This window comes from Oncorhynchus mykiss, chromosome 16, assembly GCF_057628025.1.
Source record: "Oncorhynchus mykiss isolate SJ-2025 chromosome 16, ASM5762802v1, whole genome shotgun sequence".
Classification (NCBI taxonomy): domain Eukaryota; kingdom Metazoa; phylum Chordata; class Actinopteri; order Salmoniformes; family Salmonidae; genus Oncorhynchus; species Oncorhynchus mykiss.
Window position 1 is genome coordinate 71,474,701 of NC_143037.1, and position 25,300 is coordinate 71,500,000.

Genomic DNA, 25,300 nt, shown 5'->3' on the forward strand with positions numbered 1-25,300 from the left:
CGGTACAAAAATGAATCCACTGCTAAAACATTTGTTTCACTAGAGACACTCCCAAACGACAACTTGTTAAAATTCACAAACATACAAAATAAGATACAAATAATTCTTATTCTGATTAAAAAAAATAAACCTGAAATAAGAAATCACAAACATTGGCAATGCTCAGCCAACCTACCTTTTGTCACTGTGAAGCTGCAGCACCTGCCCTCTAAGTTGAAAGGCCCTCAAACAACCTCATGTTCTCTTGAGTCAGCATGGAGCCTGGGGTTCTCTTCTTGGCAGTGCGTGGAGGTCATGTATGAGAGTTCAGCTCAGTCTACTACGGTACCCATGTTCACCACTACTACAGACTCTTGTTTATTCTCCTGCCATCTCACACACATATAGTAAACAACTCTCTCTCTCACACACACACTGTATACAACACACCCTCGCTCTCTCTCGCGCACACACACACACACACACAGTATACAACACACCCTCGCTCTCACACACACACAAGCTGTAAAATGTCCCAGGCAACACCAACACCTCTACAGCTGGGCTCCCAGTCAGGCTGTAATCCATGTGACCCCCCTCCCCATAGACCCGGTCCACTATGACATCATAGTATTGACGTTTGTCCTCCTTTGAACGAAATGGCTTTTACCACTAGGCTAGTCCGTAGCGTCTGTCACTTGTGTTTTCTCGAAATTGTTGAAAGGCCTGTCACTTGCACATAGATCCACATACTTTCAATGTATGATAGGAATTTCGCTAATGTGTTACACCACTAAAATATGAAAGAAACTGGGGACATGCTTGGTGCGAATCAGTGAATGGCATAGACAACAGCCAAGGGATTGGAAGGACACAAAGGATATAGTGTGGACAATGAGACCGAGGGTAGCTAGATGAGGCAAGAGGAGGACGTTGTGTGGGTGGAGAATCATGCTAGCTGGCCAGCCTTCTGAATTGATTGGGGTAATAAGTTCTAGTTGGAAACAGCAGAGCAGGGGGAGGCACAGCAGCGTTCTCTCGTGACTGTGACAAAGCCCGTTTCCCTGGATCCGGCCTTACATCAGCTAGGATTACAACTCTTCAGCATTAAGCAGAGAGCAGCAAGCAGCGCATGATACCTACCAATACCAGCCAGTGTTTCCCCTATATGCATTTAGAAAGAGGAGGGCCTCTAAAACCACACCATTGGCCACACTATTAGCTAACATGAGTGGTTGGTGATCAGGCATTAGCTCCCTCCATCAGGGATCACATCTCAATTTCAGACAGTACATAGACATGCATGGACATTTCTTAAACTAGACACTAATGTACTTGTCCTCTTGCTCAGTTGTGCCCCGGGGCCTCCCACTCCTCTGTCTATACTGATTAGAGCCAGTTTGTGCGGTTCTGTGAAGGGAGTAGTACACAGCGTTGTACGAGATCTTCAGTTTCTTGACAGTTCCTCGCATGGAATATCCTTCATTTCTCAGAACAAGAATAGACTGACGAGTTTCAGAAGAAAGGTCTGTGTTTCTGGCCATTTTGAGCCAGTTACCGAACCCACAAATGCTGATTCTCCAGATACTTGTCTAAAGAAGGCCAGTTTCACTGCTTTTTTAAAAATCAGGACAACCGTTTTCAGCTGTGCTAACATAATTGCAAAAGGGTTTTCTAATGATCAATTAGCCATTCAAAATGATAAACTTGGATTAGCTAACACAACATGTCACTGGAACACAGGAGTGATGGTTGCTGATAAATGTAGATATTACATTACAAAAACCAACCGTTTCCAGCTACAATGGTCAGTTACAACATTAACAATGTCTACACTTTATTTCTGATCAATTTGGTGTTAATTTAAAACACAGACATTTCTAAGTGACCCCAAACGTTGAACAGGAGTGTACATGTTTCAAGCAGAACACCATCGTCCCTATGCCCAAGAAAGCCAAGGTAACCTGCCTAAATGTCTACAGTAGCCATGAAGTGCTTTGAGAGGCTAGTCATGGCTCACAACACCATCATCCCGGAAACCCCAGACCCACTCCAATTTGCATACCACCCCAACAGATCAGAGATGATGCAATCTCAATCCACACTGCCCTTTCCCACCTGTACAAAAGGAACACCTATGTGAGAATGCTGTTCATTGACTACAGCTCAGCATTCAACCACATAGTACCCACAAAGCTCATCACTAAGCTAAGGACACTGGGACTAAACATCTCCCTCTACAACTGGATCCTGGAGTTCCTTACGGGCCACCCCTAGGTGGTAAGTGTAGGGAAGAACACATCTGCCACGCTGATCCTCAACACAGGGGCCCCTCAGGGGTGCGTGCTTAGTCCCCTCCTGTACTGCCTGTTCACCCATGACTGCGTGGCCAAGCACAACTCCAACATGATCATTAAGTCTGCCAATGACAACAGTGGTAGGCCTGATTACCGACACAAATGAGACAGCCTATAGGGAGGTCAGAGACCAGGCAGTGTGGTGCCAGGACAACAACCTCTCCCTCAACGTGAGCAAGACAAAGGAGATGATCATGGACTACAGGAAAAGGAGGGCCGAACACGTCCCCATTCACATCGACAGGTCTGTAGTGGAACAGTTTGAGAGTTTCAAGTAACACATCAAACTATCCATGGTCCAAACATTCCAAGAAAGTCATGAAGAGGGCAAGACAATCCCTTTTCCCCCTCAAGAGACTGAAAATATTTGGCATGAGTCCCCAGATCCTCAAAAGGTTCCACAGCTGCACCATCGAGAGCAACACTGCCTGGCATGGCAACTCCTCGGCCTCCGACCGCAAGGAGCTACAGAGGGTAGTGCGTCCGGCCCAGTGCATCACTGGGGCCAAGCTTCCTGCCATCCAGGACCTCTAGTTTAACTGCAAGATATAAGTTGCAACTATGATGTTTGTTCCTCAAACTATGCATTTTATTCAAACTGAAAAAGATGAGGTAAATAGTCCACATTATTATCCAGAAAAATATATTTCAGGTTAAATTGAAATAGAAGGGTTTCAGTGTTACTTATTATATCATTCTGATTTTACATGAGCCTAAATGAATCTAAAATGTACAATAGGTAGGGCCCTATAAAAATCAATTTAATCAATTTTCTTTCAACAAATTCTGTTTTCGCCGGTTAGTTTTTTCAGGGTTCCGTTATCCAGGTTCACTCTGAAAGATAATTGTTTTTATTTATTTATAGAAAAAAAACAACAGAAGTGTTCTAAGTCCACAACAGAAACAAACGTGTTGAGCGTTCAGGTAACGGTATTTTATTAGCATCCCCATTAGCTGTTGCAAAAGCAGCAGCTACTCTCCATGGGGTCCAAATGAAACATGACATAATACAGAACATTAATAGACAACTACAGCCCAAGGACAGAACTACATAAATTTTTTCAAAAAAAGGCCCACGTAGCCTACATATCAATACATATGCACAAACTATCTAGGTCAAATAGGGGGGGGGGGGGGGGGGGGGGGGGGGGGCGTTGCGCCAAAACAAACACCCATTGGATTTATTAAAATAGTCAGGATATAATTCTGACAGGTAAACAATAGGCTACTTTCAGAAGGAGGCTCTCCACTACACATTGTTCCTGCAGTGATGATTCACCATTATCAAATGTTTTCAGAATGCATCTGCTGATAACAAATTAATGGCTCTCTCACCGAAGCGATTCGGTAGGCTACAATGACTAACGTCACTCACTGCAGAGTCTGTCTGGCAAGCCCTGACATCCTAGGAAAGGAAACCTAAAAAACGATTGGTTTACTTGTCCCGATGCGACGAACATATAGTATAATCACGTTGCACGATTTATGAATGGCAAAGGGATATTGGAGATCGACTTTATTCAGTCAGTTCAACACCTTTTATTAACTAGTCAACACCTAGCTGTTCAGTTGTCAATCAACGCACGGTAAAAAGGCAATGCCACACGACTCCACGTGGACAGCTATGTGAAGCACATGAAAGAAAATAAACGATTGTGCCAGAAAACAATAATTATGGCCAGGTGGATTTCAACTCATCGTTACCACTTACATTTACACGGGACGTGCAAATTCACAAGTATCATGCGCTCTCCCTCAGTGTTAAGACATTCTACTGCAACTAACCACATCACACAAATTAGACCGGGAGGCAGGACAGACAGCAGACTGTGTTTCCCTGTCATCAGTGGCTTTGTGATTAACAGGCAGAAAATGCCTATCAGTCATTATGGCAGGAGAGGAATCGACAGACTAGCAAATTAAACGTTTTAAATGAAAAGTAGCCTAGTTAAAGCTGCAATATGTAACTTTTTGGGGCGACCAGACCAAATTCACATAGAAATGCGTGTTATAGTTATGTCATTCTCATTGAAAGCAAGTCTAAGAAGCAGTATGGTGCCGATAGCCTTGGCCGCTTTGTTGTATCACCGCCTGGTACGACAACTGCACCGTCCACAACCACAGGGCTCTCCAGAGGTTGGTACGGTCAGCCCAACGCATCACCGGGAGCACACTGCCAGCACCTTCGGGACATCTACAGCACCCGGTGTCACAGGAAGGTCAAGAAGATCATCAAGGACCTCAGTCACCAGGGTCACGGGCTGTTCACCCCACTATCATCCAGAACGTGAGGTTAGTACAGGTGCATCAAAGCTGGGACAGAGAGACGGGAAAAACAGCTTCTTTCCCAAGGTCATTAGACTGTTACATAGCCATCACTAGCCAGTATCCTGCCCTGAACTTAGTCACTAGCTGACTACCACCCGGTTACTCAACCCTGTACCTTAGAGGCTGCTGCTCTATGCACATGGAACACTGTTTAATAACGGAAGACTGGTCACTTTAATAATGTTTACATACTGTTTTACCCATTTCATATGCATATACTGTATTCTAGTCAAGGCCTATCCTATTTTACTATTACTGTACATATGTTGGTCACTGTTGGAGCTAGGAACACATGCATTCCCCACAACCGCAATAACATCTGCTAAACGTGTGTATGTGACCAATAGAATTCGATGTAGATCTATTTTATGTACGCCATTTCCATTCTTAAGTTTTGCCTTTGTGTCTTTTACTTTCAGATTTGTACACCAGCTTCAAATAGATGAAACCAATAAAACAACATATTTGTTAATAGAAAAAGATATCTCACAGCAGTTAAGATGGTAGAATGACTCTCTACACTACAGACACTAGTTTTGTCACAGAACCTGAAATTAGAATTGAGCAACCAGGAAATAGCGGATGGATTTCTGCATTAACGCATCTAATGCGAAGTGGAAAAAGTAGGCGGTTGAAAATGTGTCTGTAACCGGCTGATTAGCCAACGGCGCTAATGGAAAACACCGCAGAGATGACACAAAGCCCATTTCAAGTACCGTTCAACACCACTAGTCTCCCCCATTTATCATCAGATTTTATGTCATATATAAATCAAAAATAGGCTCAACATAAGGATGATTTTTTTCCTTCACTAAATTGGTCAGAAGACCAACGAGATCAGCAAAAAAAAAAAAAAAAAACGAATGTGAAAAGATCTCATGTGATTGGCCAAATCAAAAAAGTTACCTACATATATTTTGCAGATGTTGTCACAGGTGCAGTGAAATGCTTAGGTTTCAAGCTACAACGGTGCAGTAATACCTAACAATACACCCAAATCCCTCAAATTAAAATAAATATCAGAACAAGCTATGTTAGAGTGCAGAAAATATATATAATGGTGTGAATAGACTGTATATGAATAGAAAAGGTGTGTACAGCAGTAGTTATATAGGTACGAACCTTGACTAGAATACAGTACATACATATGAAGTGAGTAAAACAGTGTGTAAACATTATTAAAAAGTGACCAGGGTTCAATGACTATGTACATAGGGGAGCAGTCTCTAAGGTGCAGGGTTCTAGCCGGCAAGAAGCAGTGACTAAGGTTCAGGGCTGGGTACTGGGAGGAGGCCGGCTAGTGGTGACTATTTAACAGTCTGATGGCCTGGAGATAGAAGCTGTTTTTACCCAGTTTCTCGGTCCCAGCTTTGATGCACCTGTAATGTTTCCGCCTTCTAGATGGTAGCGTGGTGAATGGGCCGTGGCTCAGGTCCTTGATTAGTTTTTTGGCGTTCCTGTGACACCGGGTGCTGTAGATGTCCTGAAGGGCAGGCAGTGTGCTCTCAATAACACGTTAGTCAAAAGACCAATTAGTGGGAAAACAATATCAAAATTGGGCTGCCGTGTAAACACAGGCAAATAGACTTGTTCTCAGCCAACACTCTACCAATGCTAATAAAGCAGCATCTCAGGGACGTACCCTCATGCTTTGCCAAGTTAACCACAGCCCAAATCTCTCCCCTTCAACCATTTCACCTTTCTTGTGCTCTGCATTGGCCCCTGCTGCTGCTGCTCGCTTGGCCTCCCTGCTCTCCTGGTTGGCCCTGTCCTTCTGCTTCTTCTTGCTGGTGCTGTCATCTGCGCTGCGCTGACCCCCATTACGCCGACCTGACTCACTGCTGCTGGCCATCTTCAGGCGCTTGGCGCTCACGGGCCGCCCGTCCCCGGCGTCACTGCTGCCGCTGCTGCTGGGGTCTGGTTCTGGGGTGTGCCGCTTTCTACCCGGTCCAGCTATCTTGGCGATGATACAGGTCAGAAATCTCCCGGAACAGAATCAGAGGTCCTGAGAAGAGTCAGGGGACCCACCAGTTATGAATGAGTGTTGCAGAGCTACATAAGAGTCATAAAGAGTGTGATCTGTGGTGTATATAGTAGGTTACAGAATATATGATCAATTAAGTCATTTACACACATGCAAATTTGAAACCTGACCCCAGTTAGATTAAACTCACATTTTAAACATTTCCGGTACATTGATCTGATTCGAATCTGTCTGCAAACATTGCAATAGGTATCTCTGCATTTACTACCAAGATGACTTGGGGTGGCTGTCTTATTGAGTATCCCAATCATTTGTGATATTAGCTACTGTATCTAGCTAGCTATCTTGAATATTTTGCCTTGGATTTTGCCCATGAATGTTGCACCCTGGATTGCAAGACAATGTGACTTCGGTACAATGCTAACTAACGTCAACTACAATGTCTAAGTGGATAGCTAGACTATAGTTGCTTACTTTACACGTTGCATTTGATTAATAATAGTATGCCTAACATTAAACCTTTATGTACATTTACGTCTCTTTGCCCTCAATGCAATGGCGTCATGTTCATGCGGCAAGTTAGTTGTTAGCTAGTGACGACCAGTTACTTAACGTTAGGTAGCTAACTAAGTTAGCTAGCATGCTAAAATAAGATACTTGGCTATCAATGTTCATTGGCCAATCAATTTAACGTTAAAATGTTAACAGAATCTATATAAATGTCAGTAACAACAGGGATAAATTGCCAATATAACATTAACGTTACCTGGCTAACTGGCTAGCCGGCTAACGTTAGCTAAGCTAACAACAGTTAGACAACTAGCTTTATCTTCCTAGCTAAATTACTAGCAGTTCTGGCGAATGTCATTAGCTTGTTAGCTAATTTCGCTACCAAACGTTTGTCAGTTATTGACAAGCTAAACAAACAATAGCTATTGACAATAGCGCCTCATGACTAATAATTGAAAATTTCTAAAAAAAAATACATTTAAAAAATACTAGCCAGTATGACCGACTACTTACAAAACATGTATAATTTGGAGTGTCGTCTCCCCGTCTTTGTGCACAATGGCCGGCGCGTCCGTACTTCTTCAGCCCTCCCTAAGCTCCTTGACCGCCGCGGGCCTCTGCTCACCCCTTCCCGCAATCGAAACCCCGTACTCTTGGTGTTTCTAGAATATTCTCGTTATCCGGGTATCTCTTATAGATTCCTAAATATTTTTACTCAAATATAGGTGACGTGAATGGCAACAAAACGATATATCGCTTCAACCTAAGTTACTTTATCAGCCCACGGCAAATGACTCCCACTTTGTTTAGGAACAAAAACAGTCCAAACCGAAAACCACTTCGAAGACTGACCACTTCCTGGAGGCAGGCAGGCTGAGGCGGCACTGTAGAAACCGACCCCTCACAATGGAAAACTCTCAATTGCATGATCTCCTCGCGTCCTCTCTCATCGCTTCCTTCTAAAAATCCATTGGATGAGAAAGCCAAAGAAAGCCCCTCTGACCTTCTCCTCCAATGGGGTTTGAGAAAGAGACGAGAGGACGCGAGAATTGTGCAATTGAACATCTCTATTGAGATTCTCCCATGTGACAAAGGTTTTCTTGGCTGGTTCTACAGGAAGGCAGCTATGAAACCAGTGTGTGTATGAGATTAGTAAAACAGGCCTATTATATGGGGTTTATAATAGAGAGATGTTGAATAAGACATGAACTAGTTTAGACATGACAATTTTTAACTACATTCTCCTTAGGTGATCCACACCTCTCTCCCCACCATTGCATATATTGCATTGTATGTTTATTGTGTGCATTGATGGTGTTCCAGTTTTATTAGTCACACAATTTCAGTTTTCCTACACTGGAGGGTGGAAATACTTTTTCAGTATTATTGTCAGGCAACTCACAAACAGCTTTCTCTCAATTACAGAAACAATACCATCCATTGAGTCTGTAGTGTTTAAAGAGAACAAGCATCCCATCATTTAATCCAGGAGAGATCAGAAACCATGTCAAAGTCACCGATCATCCCCCGGTTCATCCTCATGTCGGTACACATAACAACTTTTGTTCATCGTTTTTCCAGAAAAAAGTACTTTTTTGGCATTATTTAAATTCTGAATGTGGCAGTGTTTGGAGGATGATCTGAGTTGAGGCTAAACATATTTGCACATTTTCGTATTCTTCACACACACAAATGGATAATTATTTTCGTAAATGTCATGTGGAGCCACTTCTATCCTTCAGTTGAAAGTCACACAGTAATACACTGAGGGCACACAATGTTATATTAGATGTGTGAAATCTTACAATCAACAAGACACAGTTACACAGTGTAGTTGGATAAGCACCATGGCTGTAGGTGCAGTACTGAGTTCCTCACTAGAGCGCATAGGGTGTACACCCTACAAGAGAGTAAAGCAATAGTAGGCTCACATAGTGTCTGCAGTCAGTCAGTGTTTGGTTTAACTCGGCCAGGTCCCTGTTTACTGACAGGTGTTGTAGATCTGAATCTGTTTGTTGATGTCATTGAGGATAGCCTTCATCTTGTCTTCTAGGCCGTCCAACTGCCGGGCTTTGCCCTCCAACTTTTTCTGGTTCTCTTCATAGTCTTTCTCTAGTTCTGTGGATATAAAGTGTGTCAAGTTTATATCTTAATGTTTAATCTCAGAATAACCAGACTTGACTGACTGATATACTGTAAACCTGTCCTGGCACCCCAATGGTGGAACCAGCTTCCCTCTGAAGCTAGGATAGCAGAGTCCCTGCCCATCTTCAGAAAGCACCTGAAACCTCTTTGAACAGGTATCTTAAATAAATACAAAAAATATATATAATACTTTTGACTCCTATCTAAAGTAGATAACTACTTTATTGAGGAATAGTGTACTTACTATGCCTGTGATATGTGGTTGTCCCACCTAACTATCTTAAGATGAATGCACTAACTGTAAGTCGCTCTGGATAAGAGCGCCCGCTAAATGACTAAAACGTCTGAGGTTGGCCGTGAGGCCGATACCTAAAGCTCATTAAAGAGCAGTGATACTATCAAGAGCAGTGATACTATCAAGAGCAGTGATACTATCAAGAGCAGTGATACTATCAAGAGCAGTGATACTACCAAGAGCAGTGATACTATCAAGGGCAGTGATACTATCAAGAGCAGTGATACTATCAAGAGCAGTGATACTACCAAGAGCAGTGATACTATCAAGAGCAGTGATACTATCAAGAGCAGTGATACTACCAAGAGCAGTGATACTATCAAGAGCAGTGATACTATCAAGAGCAGTGATACTACCAAGAGCAGTGATACTATCAAGAGCAGTGATACTATCAAGAGCAGTGATACTATCAAGAGCAGTGATACTACCAAGAGCAGTGATACTATCAAGAGCAGTGATACTATCAAGGGCAGTGATACTATCAAGAGCAGTGATACTATCAAGAGCAGTGATACTACCAAGAGCAGTGATACTACCAAGAGCAGTGATACTATCAAGAGCAGTGATACTATCAAGAGCAGCAATACTGTCAAGAGCAGTGATACTATCAAGGGCAGTGATACTATCAAGAGCAGTGATACTATCAAGAGCAGTGATACTATCAAGAGCAGTGTGCGGGTTCCTTATTATTTCTCAAATTACTAAAATGTAAAATGTACAGTTTGTTCTCTGGTTTGAGTACACCACCATCAGACAAATTCAGACAATACAGTGGCACTGTTTAACCACAAAAGGGCAATGTTGCCTTCGCTATTCTCCAAGGTTAGCTTGTGTAAATCAAAAACATTGCTTCTCTTAATTAAATAACGTGACCCAGTTCCCTCCAGGGTTCCCTGCCACACACCTGCTAGTCTCTGGAGCTTGTCCTGAGCGTCTTTCAGTAGCTCCTTGGCCTCGTCTCTCAGGCGCTCTGCTGTCTTTTTGGCCTCCTGGACGGTCTTGGCTTTCCTGTCCACCAAGTCCTGCACTGTGTGATACTTATCCGTCAGCTCGCCATCTAAAATCTGAGAGAAATAAGACAGCATAAATAGTATCAGTCACAGTATTACAGTCCTAAATATACACATAAAATGAATACACACACACATCGAATGAACACACACACACACACACACACACACACACACACACACACCACACACACACACACACACACACACACACACACACCTGCTTGGCATCATTGGCTTTGTCCCGTGCCATAGTGGCTGTCTCCTCAGCTCGAGCTGCTGCCATGCTGTTTTTTGCACGTTTGAGTTTCAGACCGTCAATCCCCCGACCCAGGTTGCCAAGGCGATCCATGGCATTATTCAGGTCATGTTCACTGCTGGAGGTCTCAGACTCGATCTACGAGCAGAGAAAATATCAGGAACGTATTATCTCTTCATCCTCCTCATCCCCATCAAACAGAATACAGATGGCGTCCACTCAGTTGAGTTCCTACTGTACCTGTGCTAGTCGGACTTCCGTTTCACCAATGTCAACCTTCGCCCGCTGTATGGCCTTCTCCGCTGCAGCCTGGGCCGTCTTAGCGTCCTCAAGTGCCCGTTTCACCGTCTCTGCTGTGGATTTCACCCCGTCTGCCCGATTCCTACAGAACGGAAACACATGTTGGAATCAGGAGCGTTTTGCTGTGCTGGACTATTCTCTTTGACTTGATAATGCTTTAACCTATAACCCTCTACATACTATAACCCTCTACATACTATAACCCTCTACATACTATAACCCTCCACACACACACACACACACACACACACACACACACACACACACACACACACACACACACACACACACACACACACACACACACACACACACACACACACACGCACACACACACACACACACCTGGCCTTCTTGGCCTCCTGCAGCAGCTGCTCTGCTTTGCGCACGTCGTCCTGTGTCTGTTTCAGAATGGCGTCTACGTTGGAGAGGCTCCGGACCCGGTCCTTGATCTCCTCTGCCAGGTGTCTGATCTGCTGTGGTGAGGCTGGGATGGACAGCTCCAGGACACGGTTAGCCACCGTTTCAATGCTGTCTGGATCAGCACCCTCCTCTGCAAGGAGACAGAAAAGATATTCAGATCAGTGAAGAGATTTTTTTTGACACAGATTGGAAGTTAATACTTAATGATTATGACGCTGATCGTGATGACTATCCCGAGGTGAAGATGCATTGTTTTGTATGGCCCAATGTGGCCAAGGTCTGAACTCACTTTTCCTCTAATATCTGAATTCTCTGTCACTTTTCCCAAAATGTTTTCCTAGTAGCTCCTAGTAAGTTTCCTAGTAACTCACGCATGAGGAAGTCCCGGATCTGCTTGATGAGGTTCCGCAGGTCGTTGTTGGAGCGCTCCACCTTGTTTTTGGTGTTAGTGGCCTTGTCCAGAGCTGCCTGGGCTTTACCCTTTGCCTCCTCCGCCTTGGTCTTGGCATCTGCCACCTGAGAAGCCAAACAGGGGGATACAGAGAACCAGGGATAACTTATCAATTCCCCCGACTTTGCTGATAGCTGCTTCATTGTAGAAACGTTTTACCTACTATGACTGTGATAGGTCGTTATCTCACCTAGTGAATGCATTAACTGTAAGTCGCTCTGAATAAGTGTCTGCTAAATGACTAAAATGTGAATGTACCCTCATACTGTAGGTGATACAGGGGTATGTTTGCATTAATGACATGCCACAACAGATTTAGCAAGTCTTCCTTTCCTGTCAAGACAGTTTGTGTTTATCTATTAAGGAGTATGTCCACTTGGAGTAACAGACCTTGTGGAAGAGCTCCTCTACCTCCTTCATGGCTATGTTCAGCTCTTTCTCTGCATGCTTAGACTTTTCCAAGGCGTTCTCTGCCATCGCTACGGCACCGTTGCAGTTCAGGCCTCCACAGTGTCTGTTCCCCTCTTCGTCACGGCAACCCGCCCCTCCGCAATGGCTCTCTACACAGGGGGAATCGCCAGGGCCCCCACAGACCTGGTCAAAGGGGGCGGGGTGGAACATGTATCAGATTAGTAGATTTTCATAACTTTCCATGAACGCTGACCGTTTGTATCTAGCTGTTTATGTTGATGCTTGCTTCACCTTCTCGTTGATCTTCTTCATGTCCAGGGTTTGTGCCTTGGCATTGAGGTCCCCCAGGGCTCGCTTGTTGGCGGCGTTCTTGCGGTTGAAGTCGTCTTTCTTGGCAGAAATGAGGCGTTCTGTCTTGCGGCGGGTGTCTGCTGATTGGCTGACAGTGCTGGGCGTGGTAGTGGTGGACTGGTTGGCTCGCCGCTCTGCGTCACGGGACTTATTATAGGAGCTTCGGATGCTTTCATATGCACCTGGGTGAAGAAGAGGGGCCCGAAATTAAGAAAGACACATTTAACTAATGTTTCAAAAGTATTTCTACAAAAAAAACATTGATAAAACCAGCCATTAAGGCACTATGTATCCCAGAATCCCCCTGGTGGAAAAGGGACAGGACGTCTCTGCTCACCCAGAAAGTTAGAGTTCTTCAGGATGTCCAGTTGGCGGTGGAGCTGATCTGAGGTCAGGTTGAGCTCTTTGGCCTCTCTCTCTAGAACACTGAGCTCATTACTGGCCTCAACATTACTGTTCCCCACACTGGTCAGGTCTCCCTCCAGATGATTCAGTACATCTGTGGTCTCCCCTATCTGAGACCTGCAAGAGAAAGGGAGAAGGAAATTACAGTTAAACTACAAAACTGGAGGAGAGGGGTATTCATGGTGAATCTATATTCAGACAGAATCTACCTTTGTATGTGTATTGTTATGTAAAGTATAATAGTGTCAGTGTGTATGTGTATGCCTTGTACCTGAGGTCTTCAATGAGCTCCATCAGGCTGCTGACTGCCTCTGTGGTGGTGTTGCGGGCATTGACGATGCCCTGAGCTCGTGCCAGCTTTTCCTCCAGGTCTCTGAAGGCCTTCTCATAGGCTCCAGTCAGGCCCGTGTTCTGGATCTCCACAGCCCGCTCCGACAGGGTCTTGGTTCGGACAGCCAGGTTCTGTACCACCCGGTCCCAGTCCCCAAAGCACTGGTGGCAGGGCTGGCAGTTAGGGAACTGGCCTGAGAAGCCCCGGGCACACTGATCACAACGCACGCCCGACACCCCCTGTTGACACACGCAGTGGCCTGTCTTCTGGCCACACTGAGAGGTCTCTATGCCCCGGGGGTCACAGTCACAGGCTGAGAGAGATGTAGAGAGAGATGAAGAGAGAGATAGAGATGGAGAGAGATGAAGAGAGAGATGGAGAGAGATGAAAAGAGAGAGAGATGGACAGAGAGATGGAGAAAGAGAGAGAGGTGGAGAGAGAGATGAAAGGAGAGAGTGATAGACAAAGAGATGAAGAGAGAGAGATGAAAAGAGAGAGAGAGATGGACAGAGAGATAAAGAAAGAGAGAGATGAGAGAGAGATGGATGGAGAGACGGATGAAGAGAGAGATGGAGAGAGAGATGAAGAGAGAGTGAGACGGACAGAGACATGGAGAGAGAGAGAGAAAGAGAGAGAGAGAGAGATGGAGAGAGTGTAATTACGGAATTACCTGGAAGGTTTACAACTAAAGATGATTATTCCCAAACTATACAGCAAATGCTCTGGAAAACAAACAGAGACCTGAAAACACCATCCAACCTGGAACTGACTGTGTAATAGTCTGAAGCTATACATTATTTCCAAAAAAAACATGCAAAAAAATACATTACAATGATATATTTGACTTTATGAGGACTGAATGCTAAATTAAGGCTACCAAGCTTGATACACCTTCAATTAGCACTGACGTGTCAAGTGAGAGGCGTCAAAGCTCGAGCCCAACAATGGCAGGAGAGCCCCAACCAAATGGAGAGGCCTTAGAAGCACCCTCCCACTGTTCAGTGGAATTAAAATACTGTACCCTTTGAATGTAAAGAATAATAAGACATGAAAAGAGTACAAAATGAAGCTCCTTTTTGAAAATCAAGACACACCTTTTTGCTGACTATTATAAAAATGGGAACATAAGCAACACCCCATTTAGGCCCCCTCCTGCCCTCAGACTTATGACCCTCCTGCCCACCCAATGCCCCCCACTCCCGCAAAGAGGGCCTTAACATGGATGTCACACATACGCCCAGGCCGTGAGCAGGCAAACAGGGCCAACCCCCACTCTTACACTAGCCCAAGTCGATGGCATTTACCAGAAGCTCAGCAGGCTCTGCTCACACTTACTGGCCTGAAGCCAAACCACACAACTAACATTGGACACTTTATGGAACACAAAGCCATCACTAACTCATCCTGGAATATCCAAGGCCTGAGGTCATCTGCCTTTGGCTTAAAGAGCAGGAACCTGGACTTCACCAAAGAAATCAGAAATTCAGACTGTCACCCTTACAAGAAACATAGTTTAGAGGAGATGGACTCACTGGTTTCACTCTAGGTGACAGAGAGCTGGTAGTCCCATCCACCAAACTACCAGGTGTGAAACAGGGAAGGGACTCAGGGGGTATGCTAATTTGGTATAGAGCAGACCTAACTCACTCCATTAAATTAATCAAAACAGTGACATTTTTCATGTGGCTAGAAATTCAAAAGGAAATGATCTTAACAGAGAAAAATGTCCTCATGTGTGCTACCTATATCCCCCCACTAGAATCCCCATACTTTAATGAAGACAGCTTCTCCATCCTGGAGGGGGAAATCAATCATTTCCAGGCCCAGGGACATGTACTAGTCTGTGGTGACCTAAATGCCAGAACTGGACAAGAACCTGACACCCTCAGCACGCAGGGGGACAAACACCTACCTGGAGTGGACAGCATTCCCTCCCCCATATGCCCCCCTAGACACAACTATGACAACATTACCAACAAAAACGGGTCACAACTCCTGCAGCTCTGTCGCACGCTGGGTATATACATAGTCAATGGTAGACTTTGAGGGGACTCCTATGGTAGGTACACCTATAGCTCATCTCTTGGCAGTAGTACTGTAGACTACTTTATCACTGACCTCAACCCAGAGTCTCTCCAAGCGTTCACAGTCAGCCCACTGATACCCCTATCAGATTACAGCAAAATCGCAGTCTACTTGAACAGAGCAATACTCAATCATGAGGCATCAAAGCCAAAGGAACTGAGTAATATTAAGAAATGCTATAGATGGAAGGAATCTAGTTTGGAAACCTACCAAAAAACAATTAGACAACAACAAATTCAATCCCTTTCAGACAACTTCCTGGACAAAATGTTTCACTGTAATAGTGAAGGTGGACACTGTAAAGTCCATGGAGAATAAGAACACCTCCTCCCAGCTGCCCACTGCACTGAAGATAGGAAACACTGTCACCACTGATAAATCCACCATAATTGAAAATTTCAATAAGCATTTTTCTACTGCTGGCCATGCTTTCCACCTGGCTACTCCTACCCCTGTCAACAGCACTGCACCCCCAACAGCAACTCGCCCAAGCCTTCCCCATTTCTCCTTCTCCCAAATCCATTCAGCTGATGTTCTGAAAGAGCTGCAAAATCTGGACCCCTACAAATCAGCCGGGCTAGACAATCTGGACCCTTTCTTTCTAAAATTATCTGCCGAAATTGTTGCCACCCCTATTACTAGCCTGTTCAACCTCTCTTTCGTGTCGTCTGAGATTCCCAAAGATTGGAAAGCAGCTGCGGTCATCCCCCTCTTCAAAGGGGGGGACACTCTTGACCCAAACTGCTACAGACCTATATCTATCCTACCATGCCTTTCTAAGGTCTTCGAAAGCCAAGTCAACAAACAGATTACCGACCATTTTGAATCTCACCATACCTTCTCTGCTATGCAATCTGGTTTCAGAGCTGGTCATGGGTGCACCTCAGCCACGCTCAAGGTCCTAAACGATATCTTAACCGCCATCGATAAGAAACATTACTGTGCAGCCGTATTCATTGATCTGGCCAAGGCTTTCGACTCTGTCAATCACCACATCCTCATCGGCAGACTCAACAGCCTTGGTTTCTCAAATGATTGCCTCGCCTGGTTCACCAACTACTTCTCTGATAGAGTTCAGTGTGTCAAATCTGAGGGTCTGTTGTCCGGACCTCTGGCAGTCTCTATGGGGGTGCCACAGGGTTCAATTCTTGGACCGACTCTCTTCTCTGTATACATCAATGAGGTCGCTCTTGCTGCTGGTGAGTCTCTGATCCACCTCTACGCAGACGACACCATTCTGTATACTTCCGGCCCTTCTTTGGACACTGTGTTAACAACCCTCCAGGCAAGCTTCAATGCCATACAACTCTCCTTCCGTGGCCTCCAACTGCTCTTAAATACAAGTAAAACTAAATGCATGCTCTTCAACCGATCACTACCTGCACCTACCCGCCTGTCCAACATCACTACTCTGGACGGCTCTGACTTAGAATACGTGGACAACTACAAATACTTAGGTGTCTGGTTAGACTGTAAACTCTCCTTCCAGACCCATATCAAACATCTCCAATCCAAAGTTAAATCTAGAATTGGCTTCCTATTTCGCAACAAAGCATCCTTCACTCATGCTGCCAAACATACCCTTGTAAAACTGACCATCCTACCAATCCTCGACTTTGGCGATGTAATTTACAAAATAGCCTCCAATACCCTACTCAACAAACTGGATGCAGTCTATCACAGTGCAATCCGTTTTGTCACCAAAGCCCCATACACTACCCACCATTGCGACCTGTACGCTCTCGTTGGCTGGCCCTCGCTTCATACTCGTCGCCAAACCCACTGGCTCCATGTCATCTACAAGACCCTGCTAGGTAAAGTCCCCCCTTATCTCAGCTCGCTGGTCACCATAGCATCTCCCACCTGTAGCACACGCTCCAGCAGGTATATCTCTCTAGTCACCCCCAAAACCAATTCTTTCTTTGGCCGCCTCTCTTTCCAGTTCTCTGCTGCCAATGACTGGAACGAACTACAAAAATCTCTGAAACTGGAAACTCTTATCTCCCTCACTAGCTTTAAGCACCAACTGTCAGAGCAGCTCACAGATTACTGCACCTGTACATAGCCCACATATAATTTAGCCCTATCAACTACCTCTTTCCCAACTGTATTTAATTTATTTATTTATTTTGCTCCTTTGCACCCCATTATTTTTATTTCTACTTTGCACATTCTTCCATTGCAAAACTACCATTCCAGTGTTTTACTTGCTATATTGTATTTACCTTGCCACCAAGGCCTTTTTTTGCCTTTACCTCCCTTCTCACCTCATTTGCTCACATTGTATATAGACTTGTTTATACTTTATTATTGACTGTATGTTTGTTTTACTCCATGTGTAACTCTGTGTTGTTGTATCTGTCGAACTGCTTTGCTTTATCTTGGCCAGGTCGCAATTGTAAATGAGAACTTGTTCTCAACTTGCCTACCTGGTTAAATAAAGGTAAAATAAAAAAAAATAAATAAAAAAAGGTGTAAACGTGGCAGTAGAAAATATAAACAGTATATTTGTCCTCTCAGCTTCTCTATCAAATCTAAGCATTTCAAACAGAAAACCAAAGAAAATGAACAACAATGACAAATGGTCTGATGAAGAATGCAAAAACTTAAGAAAGAAATTGATAAACCTGTCCAACCAAAAACAGAGCGACCCGGAAAACCCGAGTCTACACCTTCACTATGGTGAATCACTAAAACAATACAGAAATGCACTACGGAAGAAGAAGGAGCAGCACGTCAGAAATCAACTCAATGTAATTGAAGAACTTCTGGGGAAAGTGGAAAATGATAAACAAACAGCACGAAGAAAATATCCTCCGTGTACAACGTAGAACACCAAATAATGCATGTAGAGCAGAATTAGGCCGATTCCCACTATTTATCAAAATCCAGAAAAGAACCGTTAAATTCTACAACCACCTAAAAGGAAGTGATTCCCAAACCTTCCATTACAAAGCCATCACCTACAGAGAGATGAACCTGGAGAAGAGTCCCCTAAGCAAGCTGGTCCTGGGTCTCTGTTCACAAACACAAACACACCCCACAGAGCCCCAGGACAGCAGCACAATTAGACCCAACCAAATCATGAGAAAACAAAAAGATAATTACTTGACACATTGGAAAGAATTGAGCAGACTAGAATGCTATTTGGCCCTAAACAGAGAGTACATAATGGCAGAATACCATAGCCTTGCTATTGAGAAAGGCCGCCGTAGGCAGACATGGCTCTCAAGAGAAGACAGGCTATGTGCTCACTGCCCACAAAATGAGGTGAAAATTGAGCTGCACTTCCTAACCTCCTGCCCAATGTATGACCATATTAGGGAGACATATTTCCCTCAGATTACACAGATCCACAAAGAATTAGAAAACAAACCTGATTTTGATAAAACTCCCATATCTACTGGGTGAAATATCACAGTGTAGCATCACAGCAGCAATATTTGTGACCTGTTGCCACAAGAAAAGGGCAACCAGTGAAGAACAAACACCATTTTAAATACAACCCATATTTATGCTTATTTATTTACCCTTTTGTACTTTAACCATTTGCACATCGTTACAACACTGTATATATACATAATACGACATTTGAAATGTCTTTATTCTTTTGGAATGTCTGTGAGTGTAATGTTTACTGTTCATTATTATTGTTTATTTCACTTTTGTATATTATCTACTTCACTTGCTTTGGCAATGTTAACATGATTCCCATGCCAAGAGAGAGAGAGTGAGAAAGAGAAAGAGAGAGAGAGAGAGAGAGAAAGAGAGACAGAAAGAGAGAGAGAGAGAGAGAGAAAGAGAGAGAGAAAGACAGAGACAGAAAGAGAGAGAGAGAGAGACAGAGACAGAAAGAGAGAGAGACAGAAAGAGAGAGGGAGAGAGCGAGCGAGAGAGAGAGAGACAGAGACAGAAAGAGATAGAGACAGAAAGAGAGAGGGAGAGAGAGACAGAGACAGAAAGAGAGAGAGAGAGAGAGAGCGAGAGAGAGAGAGAGAGAGAGACAGAGACAGAAAGAGAGAGAGAGAGACAGAGACAGAAAGAGAGAGAGACAGAAAGAGAGAGGGAGAGAGAGAGACAGAAAGAGAGAGAGACAGAAAGAGAGAGGAGAGAGAGAGAGACAGAGACAGAAAGAGAGAGAGACAGAAAGAGAGAGGGAGAGAGAGAGACAGAAAGAGAGAGAGACAGAAAGAGAGAGGGAGAGAGAGAGAGAGACAGAGACAGAAAGAGAGAGAGACAGAAAGAGAGAGGGAGAGAGAGAGACAGAAAGAGAGAGAGACAGAAAGAGAGAGGGAGAGAGAGAGACAGAAAGAGAGAGACAGAAAGAGAGAGGGAAAGTGAGAGACAGAAAGAGAGAGAGACAGAAAGAGAGAGGGAGAGAGAGAGACAGAAAGAGAGAGAGACAGAAAGAGAGAGGGAGAGAGATAGAGAGAGAGAGAGACAGAGACAGAAAGAGAGAGAGAGACAGAAAGAGAGAGAGCGAGAGAGAGACAGAAAGAGAGAGAGAGAGGAAGTCAGAGATCGTTAGTATATGTCTGCTGCTGATATTTTGATGCCACTCTCATGAATAACATGTTACATGGAGCTTCTGCTAATGCTGACCTCTACACTGGATCCTTGGGTCGCCCCAGTAGTTCTCTTGGCAGTCTGTGCAGATCTTCCCACCAAATCCGTCACGACACTGACACTTTCCAGTGAACTGGGGCACAGAGAGGACAAACATGAGCATGAGGTCACAGAAGAGGTTTATCCCATGAAGCACCTTAGTAATGGAACCACACCCACACCTCGTTGCAGGCCGGGTTGACAGCGTTGTTGGGTTCACAGCCGCAGGCCTCACAGCCCCGCCCACTAGCCAGGTTCCAGTAGTTGGGCTCACAGTGGTCACATGTCAGGCCGATAGTGTTGGGTAGACACAGGCACTGCCCTGTGGCACGCTGGCAGACACACTCATCCCGTGCTGTACACTGGGTTTGCGCTGTGCCCAGGAAGTTACAGGTGCACTCTTGAGAAAAAAAAAAAAAAAGTAGATTAAACATTTACTAGGGTGCACAACATATACAGTCTAAAAATTCATGGTTGTCAAGTTTTTTGTGTGTAAAAAGGGATGCTTCAACAGTCACTCACTTCTGCAGTTGCGTCGCGAGGCGTCTCCATAGTAACCGCTCTTGCACACGCCACAGTCCGGTCCCTCTGTGTTGTAGAGACACTTCTTACACTCTCCTGTCCTCCGGTCACACGCATCCAGGTCTGACATGTCAATGTTGTTACTGCACCTGCACGGCTGGCATCGCCCACCTGGCCGGGAGGGGTTGCCGTAGTAACCTGGGGCACACTCCTCACACCGGGAACCTGTGACCCAAAAAAGGAAAAAAAGATTGAGGGAGAAGGAGGGAGATTTTTTGGGATGGACAGAGATGTAAAGTGGAATATCTCATGTTGATATTGAGATATTTATTGGATGGTTGAGGGTGAAAAATGACTTGGTATTTTCACGTATTTCTAAACAGTTTTCCAGTGAACTTAAGTGAGAAGCTTATAGTGTGATAGCAGACAGACAGAGACATGTGGTGAAACCCAGCTCAGTGACTATCAATAAAGTTCAGGATGAACACATTTATGTTAGATACTTGAAAATGTTTCATATTTTATCATTTTGCAATGCTATTACATCTCGTGTTAAAAGGGAGTTTGGTTACCCAGGAGATAAACATTGATTAGTGAGGAGCTCTGTTGCAGAGTGGATTATGCTTCAGCAGTGTTGTAGAGTCCGTTCTTGAGACCACATATTTGTATTCATTTTTATTACACCTTTATTTAACCAGGTAGGCCAGTTGAGAACACCTTTATTTAACCAGGTAGGCTAGTTGAGAACACCTTTATTTAACCAGGTTAGGCCAGTTGAGAACACCTTTATTTAACCAGGTAGGCCAGTTGAGAACACCTTTATTTAACCAGGTAGGCCAGTTGAGAACAAGTTCTCATTTACAACTGTGACCTGGCCAAGATAAAGCGACAAAAAAACAACAACACATGGAGTAAACAAAAGTACAATCAATAACACAAAAGGAAAAGTCTATATACAGTGTGTGCAAATGGCGTGAGGAGATAAGGCAATAAATAGGCCTCAGTAGCGAAGTAATTACAATAGTGGGCTGAAGCTTTGGGAACAACATTTTTTCCTGCAGTCTACAAAACATTCTCAGCACCCTTGAAAGTTGCACGCTCACCAAGAGAGGGCAGACTGAGGAATTTGTTTCATATTTGGTATTTCTATCAATTAGAAACCTGTTTGGGTTTGTGATCATAGAGTGTCTCTATTTTCCTCGGCATTTCTTCACCATTTTAAAATGTCTAAACTATCCACATGTTCTTCTGACATATGAACGCAGAAACACTGGACATTAGGAGCTCTTATTGTGGTGGCGATTTGAAACAATCACAGTCATGGTCTTGAACTGGACTCTCATTGTTCTGGTCTGGGTGTTGACTCAGACTCAATTTGCTCTGGTCTTGGTCTTCAATCGGGTCTCGCTTCAGATGGTCTCTAACCCTGTGCTTCAGCATTTTGGTAGACACCGTGAACGATTTACAGTGCCTTGCGAAAGTATCCGGCCCCCTTGAACTTTGCGACCTTTTGCCACATTTCAGGCTTCAAAACATAAAGATATAAAACTGTATTTTTTGTGAAGAATCAACAACAAGTGGGACACAATCATGAAGTGGAACGACATTTATTCGATATTTCAAACTTTTTTAACAAATCAAAAACTGAAAAATTGGGCGTGCAAAATTATTCAGCCCCCTTAAGTTAATACTTCGTAGCGCCACCTTTTGCTGCGATTACAGCTGTAAGTCGCTTGGGGTATGTCTCTATCAGTTTTGCACATCGAGAGACTGACATTTTTTCCCATTCCTCCTTGCAAAACAGCTCGAGCTCAGTGAGGTTGGATGGAGAGCATTTGTGAACAGCAGTTTTCAGTTCTTTCCACAGATTCTCGATTGGATTCAGGTCTGGACTTTGACTTGGCCATTCTAACACCTGGATATGTTTATTTTTGAACCATTCCATTGTAGATTTTGCTTTATGTTTTGGATCATTGTCTTGTTGGAAGACAAATCTCCGTCCCAGTCTCAGGTCTTTTGCAGACTCCATCAGGTTTTCTTCCAGAATGGTCCTGTATTTGGCTCCATCCATCTTCCCATCAATTTTAACCATCTTCCCTGTCCCTGCTGAAGAAAAGCAGGCCCAAACCATGATGCTGCCACCACCATGTTTGACAGTGGGGATGGTGTGTTCAGCTGTGTTGCTTTTACGCCAAACATAACGTTTTGCATTGTTGCCAAAAAGTTCGATTTTGGTTTCATCTGACCAGAGCACCTTCTTCCACATGTTTGGTGTGTCTCCCAGGTGGCTTGTGGCAAACTTTAAACAACACTTTTTATGGATATCTTTAAGAAATGGCTTTCTTCTTGCCACTCTTCCATAAAGGCCAGATTTGTGCAATATACGACTGATTGTTGTCCTATGGACAGAGTCTCCCACCTCAGCTGTAGATCTCTGCAGTTCAACCAGAGTGTTCATGGGCCTCTTGGCTGCATCTCTGATCAGTCTTCTCCTTGTATGAGCTGAAAGTTTAGAGGGATGGCCAGGTCTTGGTAGATTTGCAGTGGTCTGATACTCCTTCCATTTCAATATTATCGCTTGCACCGTGCTCCTTGGGATGTTTAAAGCTTGGGAAATCTTTTTGTATCCAAATCCGGCTTTAAACTTCTTCACAACAGTATCTCGGACCTGCATGGTGTGTTCCTTGTTCTTCATGATGCTCTCTGCGCTTTTTCACAGTGCAGGTGCAAAAAAAGGAAAAGTCTATATACGGAGACTTGATTACACACAGGTGGATTGTATTTATCATCATTAGTCATTTAGGTCAACATTGGATCATTCAGAGATCCTCACTGAACTTCTGGAGAGAGTTTGCTGCACTGAAAGTAAAGGGGCTGAATAATTTTGCACGCCCAATTTTTCAGTTTTTGATTTGTTAAAAAAGTTTGAAATATCCAATAAATGTCGTTCCACTTCATGAATGTGTCCCACTTGTTGTTGATTCTTCACAAAAAAATACAGTTTTATATCTTTATGTTTGAAGCCTGAAATGTGGCAAAAGGTCGCAAAGTTCAAGGGGGCCGAATACTTTCGCAAGGCACTGTACTTCTCTCACAGAGCACATCTTTTCTAAGGATGGATTCAGAGGAAGGGAGACATACTTTACATTTTTTTGTTTGTCCAACTGCTGGCTGCAGGGGGCAGAGTATGCTGGGGTGAAGGGAGGCTGGCTTTTGGGTTTGACAGACAACCTACAGCTGCTGGTTTTGAGGTCTTTCCAGCAAAACAAGGAGAGAGAGGTCACTCCTAGCAGGGAAGTGCTGTATTCTAACCCCCGAGTTGAATACGACATAGGATTTCCTCACTTGACAGAAAATATAAATGGACATTGTGATACTATTATTTTGTGGAAACTGAAAGGATAAATGTATACAAGGCAAGATGACACAGAGGGCCCAATACATTGAGTGTAATTTCTACTGTAAATTCTTTTCAATTGGAGATTACATTAAGCACAGAGCTTGAACACAGTTTGATTCCACATCTTAGGGTTAGGTTGCAGAGACTTTGTTTGTTCCATTGTGCTTTAGAGTAAAGCAGCTGTTCTGATTTGTCTATTTGTCACAGGCTCACGGTGGGTGTGAGTGAACACATAGGTTGGCGTAGTGTCACTCTCACAGTTTCAGCGTGTCTTGCTATGAGTGTCAGACCTGTATTTTGTGTCTGTAAACGAAGGCAGAGAATCACAAGACAGAATGCAACATGGAGATTCTGTTGTTTTCAGTTACTGCCTGCTGCTTGGTGCCTGTGTGAGTCAGCAGGAGGTAACAAGCACCGACTGACTGTATGTGCCCAGTATAACATAAGAGTTGATATACACAGGAGATACTGTAGAAGCTGACCCAGACTCAGGATAAGTCATCCAACTCAATTACAGTTACTTGTGTTATACAATCGTTCAAAACTGATTCTGGATCAGTTTATAGGAATTTAATCTACTCTGAGGCAGGAGTGTACTGTGGCACAGCACCATAGGTAGGTGGGGTGCTGAAGCCATGCAGGGGTAGTTCTTAATTTATTATTAGGGAGGGTGGTTTCCCATCATCATTACTCACGCTTGAAGGAACCCTCGGAGCGCTTAACCATCCCCCCTGTGCCAAGTAGGGTAAGGGAGGAAACAACACACGTTATCATTCCACACTCATTCTGTTCGGAGGAACTTTCTACGAGACTATTTGTCCACAGATGTTTTATTTGGTTCACCAGACGACCCACCGTGGCGAATTAATTGGAATATCACACCACGGACATTCTTCCTGAGTTTAAATCACACTAACCAACCAATCATCTCCATTCACAGTGCATCATTAATTAGCCCTATGATACATCTGCTCATTCATGCAGACATGGTCAAACTGTTCCTCATCATCCACTTCCCTGGCTAAGGAGGAAGAACAGGAGAGGGAGAGAAGACACCTCAACGGCGGTGTAAGCTGTACCTGTGTATCCTTGGTTACAGTTGCAGACCACCTGTCTGTTGCGGTTGTCCTGGTGACAGGAGGTAGCGAA

The 25,300-nt window shown here is 44.1% G+C and overlaps 2 protein-coding genes across 52 annotated transcripts in view; both read right to left on the reverse strand.

Moving 5' to 3' along the window:
* The window catches only part of LOC110492627 (ubiquitin carboxyl-terminal hydrolase 19), a 32,358-nt gene extending 24,158 nt beyond the window's left edge, over nt 1–8,200 (reverse strand). For 29 of the 50 annotated variants that reach the window (XR_016487521.1, XR_016487519.1, XR_016487514.1 and 26 more), the window contains exons 1-2: nt 7,672–8,143; nt 6,363–6,669 (exon numbers count right to left, since the gene is read on the reverse strand). Coding sequence is in view for 29 of the 50 variants with exons in the window: in XM_090203880.1 (XP_090060006.1) it covers nt 6,363–6,516 (154 nt within the window). In the remaining 21 variants the exon portion in view is untranslated. Of the gene's footprint in view, nt 1–6,362; nt 6,670–7,671 lie in introns of all 50 variants that reach the window. The other 21 variants (XR_016487516.1, XR_005036603.2, XR_005036602.2 and 18 more) reach the window with 3 other exon arrangements.
* A 237-nt stretch (nt 8,201–8,437) lies between these two features.
* The window catches only part of LOC110492626 (laminin subunit beta-2), a 78,307-nt gene continuing 61,444 nt past the window's right edge, over nt 8,438–25,300 (reverse strand). The window contains exons 21-35 of one of the 2 annotated variants that reach the window (XM_090203851.1): nt 25,231–25,300; nt 24,847–24,882; nt 20,752–20,976; nt 20,412–20,629; nt 20,227–20,323; nt 13,480–13,852; nt 13,141–13,325; nt 12,744–12,985; nt 12,432–12,635; nt 11,962–12,106; nt 11,513–11,720; nt 11,108–11,249; nt 10,829–11,005; nt 10,503–10,662; nt 8,438–9,276 (exon numbers count right to left, since the gene is read on the reverse strand). The exon at nt 25,231–25,300 is cut by the window's right edge and continues 100 nt beyond it. In XM_090203851.1, the coding sequence (XP_090059977.1) occupies nt 9,140–9,276; nt 10,503–10,662; nt 10,829–11,005; nt 11,108–11,249; nt 11,513–11,720; nt 11,962–12,106; nt 12,432–12,635; nt 12,744–12,985; nt 13,141–13,325; nt 13,480–13,852; nt 20,227–20,323; nt 20,412–20,629; nt 20,752–20,976; nt 24,847–24,882; nt 25,231–25,300 (2,619 nt within the window). In that variant the 3' untranslated portion in view covers nt 8,438–9,139. The remainder of the gene's footprint in view (nt 9,277–10,502; nt 10,663–10,828; nt 11,006–11,107; nt 11,250–11,512; nt 11,721–11,961; nt 12,107–12,431; nt 12,636–12,743; nt 12,986–13,140; nt 13,326–13,479; nt 13,853–20,226; nt 20,324–20,411; nt 20,630–20,751; nt 20,977–24,846; nt 24,883–25,230) is intronic. The other variant, XM_090203850.1, reaches the window with a different exon arrangement.